Below are 7500 nucleotides of genomic sequence, written 5' to 3' on the forward strand. Positions count from 1 at the left end.
ATTGACAGGTGATGATTGACAGGTGATGACAGATAAAACGACTCAGTAGCTGCAGCAGCCAACACTGTTTTCATTTCTCTTATATTTCACTGTGAATTGCGACATAACCGATTTCTTTGGTACCGATTCGCTTCACTCCTTTAGAGAGATATAATATCTGAGTTAGAATCCATGTGTGTCTCTGTCAGGACGAGTTTCCAGAGGTGTTGAAGTGGAGGAGGAAACCGTCGCTCCCCGCCGTCTCCTCGTCCCTCCCAGACCTGCTGGGAAGCTCCTCCCCCAGCCTCGTGGCCGACACGCCCTTCAGCACGCACACGCTCACGCTGACCGGTAGGTAGGCCCGCCCCCCTGTCAATCAGAAGTGTTGCAGACAGTGAGATGTATTGTCCTCTGGTTTGTGTAGACAGCAGCCTGGAGACCGAGAAGATCCTGCTGACAGAACCGGTACCTGAACTGGGCCACATGGAGTACCAGCTGCTCAAAGTCTTCATCCTGCTGTGAGTCCCTGAACGCACCACAATCCTCCAGAAGATACACAACACGGCCCCACAAAATCATTTCATCTGTAGAGGCACAAACATTCACTCTGAATCGAAGTGGTCATGGTTAGATGCTGAATCCACAGGAAACAGATGCGTGTCAGAACAATGTTAACGTGAGCATCAGTGTCAGTTGTGTTACGAGTCAGTCGCTCCAGTTTATTATTTATTGTGTTGTTGGTCAGTGCTGCCTCCTGCAGGTCGTTGTTCAGGTTGCAGCAGGTCCACAGCCACTCAACTCTCATTGAAACACGTTCTGTTCCCTCTCGATACGAGAAGGTTTGTTATCCAGGTTCGGATGAACAGTGACGGAGGAAACGAGTTCACTGTGGAAAACCACTTTCACTTTTATACAATTTTCAGATTCTTTACTTCAGTACGTGAACTAATACAACAACTTTAAATACCTCACTACGAGTAAAAGTACATCGGTATCATCAGCAGAAGATTCCTAAGTCATTCTCTGAAAAATCTAAAAATATTTATTATACAAACGAGTAAAATTTGATCTGATTGAAAAATATCTGTAAAGGAAATAATGAGATAGAAGATGAATAAGACAAAGAAACTTTTTATTCTCCTAATATTACATCTTTTCCTTCCAATATTCCTGTAACGTGACTTTCTTTTAAATTAAGTTACATCTTCCTTCAGTGCTCTGGTGAAGTTTTCTCTGACTGCTGTGAGTTCCCTGTGATTGTGTCTCAGTGTCTTCCTGCTGGTCCTCTCCTCCTGTTATCTGGCCTTCAGAGTTTGTCGTCTGGAGCAGCAGCTCAGTTTCCTGAGCAGCCAGCCGACGCCGAGGGAAAGGTACACACGCGTTATCAAATTCAATCACTTTATCGTTTAGAATATTAGGACATTTCCATCATTTGTTCATGACTTTTCTCGATTGTATACGTTTACCGTTCGATTACTTACTGCTACATTGAAAACGTGCTACGCTCAGTCATAGTATCCGAGGGCTGGGTCAGAACCTGCAGCTCCGACAGGACGGCTCCGCTCACTGTGACGTGTTTAGTGATATTTACTATCTGTATGAACGAGGGAGCAAAATATCCTGAAACTGACACAAATTTAATCTAATTATATCAATAAAATCTGTAGTTTGAGTGTGACCCTGCGGAGTCCGACCGACGGGAATGAAACAAACTCCTGAACTAAACTGTTGTTACAATTACATCTATAGTGTAAAGTGTGTCAATAAATATGGGACTGACACGAGGAGATTAAAAACATCTCAGAGAAATAAATAGATCTGAATTAGAATCAAACTTATAACACGTCATTTGAGTTGTGAAGCCTTCAGCCAATCAGAGCAGAGTCGTCACAGAGGAGGTTCCAAGTGCTGCAGCCGGAGAACATGTCTGCTCCCGCCCTGTTTCTACCCATCATGCATCACGTTACGCCAGCGCTGTGCAGAGACACATGAAGTCAAACACAGCCGAGAGATTAACAAACTGGTTTTCACTGTTTCCAGGTGTGGAGAGGTGCCCTGTTGGCTGGCCAATCAGAGGACAGGGACCTGACACCGAAGCCAATCAAAATGAAGTAAAATCTGCACTTACATAGACTTGCCATTAGGGGGTGACGGCGAGAGGAGACGGACGAGTGGAGCAGCCAAGCGGCTGACCTGTGACCCCGCCGTGACCTGGTTACCATAGAGACGTCACAGTAGTCAACCAGTAGACTGACCTCTGACCTCTGAGGCCGTGTGTGTTTACGTGAACATGTGGAGAAGAAATAACCAGAGACTGAAAACGTCAGCAACTCTCACTGATGAAGAATCGGTTTAAATGACGGAGCTGAAGCGTTTCTCCTCGTGTTTCTCCTCGTGTTTCTCCTCGTGTTTTCCATCGAGCTCCTGAACGTCACACGACTCAGGACGATGTGCACACGACTGGATTTGAAGCTCTGTGATTGGATGTTTGCTGGTTTTGAAGCTCTGTGATTGGATGTTTGCTGGTTTTGAAGCTCTGTGATTGGATGTTTGCTGGTTGCTGTAAGAAAAAAAGTTGAAAAATCTGTTGCTGTATTTTTTAACATAGGCTGTAATTTAATTTGAATCAGGTTCTTAATAAAACACTCGCTGTGGTGGAAGAAGAAATCCGATCATTTACTGTAGTAAAAGTACCACGGCAGCAAAGTAAAAATACCCCATTACAAGTACTCGAGTACTACCAGCAGGTATGAGCAGCGGTCTGGTCTCATATGATCATATATGATATCATGTTCGTTATGACATCATGTTCGTCATGATTCAGCTGCTGCAGGCGGAGCTGCTCTGAGCTGCAGGTTTACACGTCCATGCAGCTTATAGACAGTTTAATGTTGTAACATACAGATTTATATACAGTTAAATAAAGGTATATATTAAGTTTAAGTAAAGATTCATATAAAAATAAAGTTTATGTATTATATAATATGATTATTTATTACTATTATCACAGTGATAATAACACCTGTAGTTTTAAAGGTCGGTGTCGTTCACACAGTTTCACATTTAAAAAACGTTAATAAAACCTTTTAAACATTACTTCTTTTTTTTTTCCAGAGTGAACAGCAGGTGGCGCTGACAGAGTTTAAATGTAACCAGAGAGCAGAGGTGACCAAGCAGAACAGGAAACAGAACATCCTGGTTCTGTCAAACAGGAAGTCAGGTTTGGGACACTGGGACAGATTCCTGAGTCCGAGACGAGACGCCTTGGAAACTGTTTACTACAGAACACAAAGTTATTTTTACTAGAAATAATAATAATAATATCACTTTAAGAAAGATCATTTTTTTAGATTTATCAGTTTGACTGACTTTGAAGTCAGAGTTCAAAAACACCACCAGGGGGCAGCGGAGCAGCTGATTTGTGTCTGAACGTTGCTCAGGTTCCAGATGTAATCTGATTACCTCGGACAAGCTTCAAGTGGAGGGATTAGATCTGAACTGTGACCTGACCAGTCGGGGTGTGGCTTTAAGGTCAAAGGTCAGGCGGTTTAATCCAGAGTCACCTGATGATCATCACGTTTCCATGAGTTTCACATGTAAACGTTCGGAGACACTTTCCTGACTCCATGTTGGTGCAGTGACAGACAATAGATCTGAATATTAGACGGTCTAATCTTTTTCTGTGGCGCCCCCATCAGGCCAAAGTTCAACTTACAGCTCAAATGTAAACATCTGGGTCAACAAACAAAACTTTCGGAATGTAACAAAGTACATTTACTCGATTACTCTACATGTGTAGTTTTGAGGTTCTTTAATTGAATCCATCAGACGTCACTACATTTACCTCACGGCTGTAAATATACGTTTTAAATAAATAAATACAGATTAAACTTCCTGTAATAAAAGATTTAGACTGAACCTGGAGCAGCTACAGCGATACAGAGCCACTCGTTTCTACCACAGACTGTAAATAAAGACGACGACACGTCTCCACTTCCTCCAGAAATGAAACTAAAATATCTCAGACACAAACGCTGCCATCTTGTGGTGGTGACGTCATCTCGGTAGAGTCTGTGCAGGAGGAGTCGAGGCAGAGCGACAGAAACAGGTGAGTGACAACGGAAGCAGACAATGTCGCTCACTTTCGTTTGTGCTCCAGTCGAACTTCATCTCGTTAAATAATCCTCTTCAATCAGACAACAGAGTTTAATTCATGATCTTTATTATTCAGAGGTTTGTAAAACAGGTCGAGAGTCTGACCCTGGATCAGTTTCAGAGGAGCGACACAACAAGTTCCTCCTTCCTGTTTCCTGCTCCGTGGTTTCTTCCCAATCCTTTGTCTTTCCATTCATATAATGTCTGGCTGTGATTGGTCCGTTAGCTGTCAGGAAGGCAGATAACTCCGCCCCTCGGAGACTCCACCATGTCTGGTTGGCTGGAGAAGGGCCTGGGACTCATCGGCCCGCCCCCTACCAAAAACCTCACACCACCGGCCCCACCCCCCACCCCGTTGTTCCTGCCTGTTCCGGCGTGTATCCTGCCTGAGGCCGACAGCAGCCGCACGTCTGAGTGTGCGTTGGCCACCGTGTGGCGCCGCACGCCTCCGACCTTCTCCAGGTAGGCTTCGCCCTCCTGCTCCACCAGAGGGGCCAGAGACGACGAGTCGGAGGAGCTGTGATGCTGAGAGATGGTGATCTCTGGCTGGTCGCCTAGCAACGACCCCGACAACCGCAGGTGACGGGACTCTGGATGAGGAGAGACAGGAAGTGAGCGAGCAGAGGAAACGACCACGAACTGAAAGATCAAACGTCTGATCAGGCAGAAAACAACACAAACTTTCCCACCTGATACCGATCAGATCCGATCAGATACCGATCAGATACCGATCAGATACCGATCACCCCTCACCTCCCAGCGGAAGGGATTTAAACATTACTGCAGAGCCACACCCCCTGACCTTTGACCTCTGAAAACGCCACCCAGCTGCTGATGTCATCAGGATCATAAACATGATCTCAAACAGGTTTAGAGTAGTATCTGTACTATCTGTACTATCTGTAGTATCTGTACTATCTGTACTATCAGTAGTATCTGTAGTATCTGTACTATCAGTAGTATCTGTAGTATCTGTACTATCAGTAGTATCTAGTATCTGTACTATCTGTAGTATCTGTAGTACTCACCTAACAGCAGGTGGTTGGTGTTGTGCAGCACATTGCTGACGTACGGACACACCACGACCTCCACCAGACGCTCCAGCTGGTAATACTCCAGACTGGGAGCACCAGACTCATGGATTCCCTGAGAGAGGGAGATGACGTCACATGTTTGATTCCTTGCGTTCACGTGTGTCTAATAAAACCTGAAGCTGTCGTGGATGTTGACTGATGTTCACAGCAGCCAGAGATCCACAGGAGCTGCCATCTTTATTTACTCTGTAAGTCAAAGTAAAGTCTGCTGTGTGTGTGTGTGTGTGTGTGTATTACCTGCAGCACCAGCAGCATCTGAGTCACAGGTGGGGGGATGGAGGCAGCAGTTCCCAGCGTTTCCTCCAGGTGGAGCTTCAACAGCACCAGGTCTCTGAAGGCCAGAAGAACCATCTGCCTGACCGTCAGCTCCTGACCCTACACACACACACGCACACACACACACACACACACACACACACACACACACACACACACACACACACACACACACACACACACACACACACACACACACACACACACACACACACACACACACACACACACACACACACACACACACAAGTTACAGAACATATAAAGAACACGTGCAGTTGTGTGTTTCCGTGTGTTTTACCTGGACTGGGTAGAAGATGGCCTGCAGGGTGGGGAGCGTCTCTGTGAAGAATCTGTCCCACGCGTTTCCCAGAGCGACGAGACGCTCGTCACCTACGACACACAAGACAAGAGGTTACCGTGGAAACACACAGAAACATAAGACTGAAACAAGTTCATGAACGTAACGTGTGTTGTTCTGCTCTGACTGAACATCACTGATGCTTTAAATAACAACTGTTGATTCACATGAATCAATCACAAGAATCACCGTCCTGTTTGTCTCCATCCATCAGAGTAGCTTTACTCAACCTACTGACCTTTGACATCATATCAGTTAATGTGTGGGTCATTTAACATTTGTACCAAATATCGCGTTCACAAGGTTCGTAAACATAACAACTGCAGCTGTGATTTTAAAACACTTCATAATATAAAGAATTCTCTGTTCGCCCTCATCACTCCAACAACAGCCAATCACAGACTTCTCGTTCAGACTCAGAAACCAGGTTCTCACCGGAGTGGAGGAGGATCTGATCCAGGACGTCAGACAGACCCCGAGTCAGCAGCTGGTTCTGAAACACACAAGCACACACACACACACACACACACACACACACAGACACACGTTAAACGTCTTCACAGTCTGTGAGCGCCGCATCACGCCGCATCACGCCGCATCACGCCGCATCACGCCTTCAGATCACACTCTGGATGTTATTATTACACACCCGTGTGTCTGGATGCTGCGTGAAACACAGAACCCGTGCGTGGAACGAGCCGATGATGAGCGATAAACACGGGACAGTTTTATAAAAGTGTGGAGTCAACCACATTTGGTCTGAAGTCACATGACCAGGCTGCTGTGCGACTCCTGGTCGATTGATCGCTTCAGACAAATCAGTCCGATATCGGCTCAGAGTTTGTGCAACTTTCAAATCAGTTTATCAATTCTTCTTGTCAATATTCGTTGTTTTTTTGTATTTATTGTTTGTCACATAATAAACAGATTATTACAATTATAAGATTATCTTATAGACAAATATTAGGAAACGTATCCTCACATATTGTTTATTCTTGATGTTGATGTTTGTCACTCAGAGCCGTTTCAGCCCCTACTGACATATTCACATTATGACATCACTGTGACCTTTGACCTATCAAATCTAATAACTCATCTTTGAGTCCAAGTGATAACTGGTCAAAATGTAAAGAAATTCAGTCAAGACAGAAATAAGATATGATGTTAAAGAGGCCAAAAACATGTGACCACTGTGACCTTGACCTTTGACCTCCAAATTATAATCGGTTCATCTGGTAGTTTAACCAAAGAAATTCCCTCAACGCGTTGTCGAGATATCGTGTGAATGGGACGGATGAAAACCCCCAAAACAATAAAACCCAATGTGTTTATGATTCACGTTATTTACGTCAGCACAGATACAGGAAGTTTCCTCGTTGAAAACCGTCCAGATGTTGGTTTGTGTTTGTGAAGCTGCTGACGACGTCGACTCTGAACAACAGGAAATAAAAGGTGAAAGTACCTGGAAGTATTCGGTGATGAAGGAGCCCATCTCTGTTTTCAGGAGCCACCTGTAAAGACACACAGCAGCTCAGGCTACATCCACACCACGAGCCCCCAGGGCTCAGACCCACTCTACACCCCCCACCACACTAACACCTGAAAACCAAGTGAGCGCGGAGCGGTCAGTAAACA

The 7500-nt window shown here is 45.0% G+C and overlaps 2 protein-coding genes across 6 annotated transcripts in view; one reads left to right on the plus strand and one right to left on the minus strand.

Moving 5' to 3' along the window:
* Nucleotides 1–2646, plus strand: part of LOC118110179 (GRAM domain-containing protein 2A) — a 14018-nt gene extending 11372 nt beyond the window's left edge. For both annotated transcript variants that reach the window (XM_047340056.1, XM_047340057.1), the window contains 4 exons: nt 189–330; nt 404–497; nt 1248–1349; nt 2020–2646. In XM_047340056.1, the coding sequence (XP_047196012.1) occupies nt 189–330; nt 404–497; nt 1248–1349; nt 2020–2068 (387 nt within the window). In that variant the 3' untranslated portion in view covers nt 2069–2646. The remainder of the gene's footprint in view (nt 1–188; nt 331–403; nt 498–1247; nt 1350–2019) is intronic.
* A 1538-nt stretch (nt 2647–4184) lies between these two features.
* prr5l (proline rich 5 like) overlaps nt 4185–7500 on the minus strand; it is an 11512-nt gene continuing 8196 nt past the window's right edge. For all 4 annotated transcript variants that reach the window (XM_047340053.1, XM_047340055.1, XM_047340054.1 and 1 more), the window contains exons 4-9: nt 7328–7376; nt 6301–6358; nt 5806–5897; nt 5466–5603; nt 5163–5280; nt 4185–4724 (exon numbers count right to left, since the gene is read on the minus strand). In XM_047340053.1, coding sequence (XP_047196009.1) covers nt 4357–4724; nt 5163–5280; nt 5466–5603; nt 5806–5897; nt 6301–6358; nt 7328–7376 — 823 coding nt within the window. In that variant the 3' untranslated portion in view covers nt 4185–4356. The remainder of the gene's footprint in view (nt 4725–5162; nt 5281–5465; nt 5604–5805; nt 5898–6300; nt 6359–7327; nt 7377–7500) is intronic.

The sequence above is a fragment of the Hippoglossus stenolepis genome, chromosome 5, assembly GCF_022539355.2.
Source record: "Hippoglossus stenolepis isolate QCI-W04-F060 chromosome 5, HSTE1.2, whole genome shotgun sequence".
Taxonomy (NCBI): Eukaryota; Metazoa; Chordata; class Actinopteri; order Pleuronectiformes; family Pleuronectidae; genus Hippoglossus; species Hippoglossus stenolepis.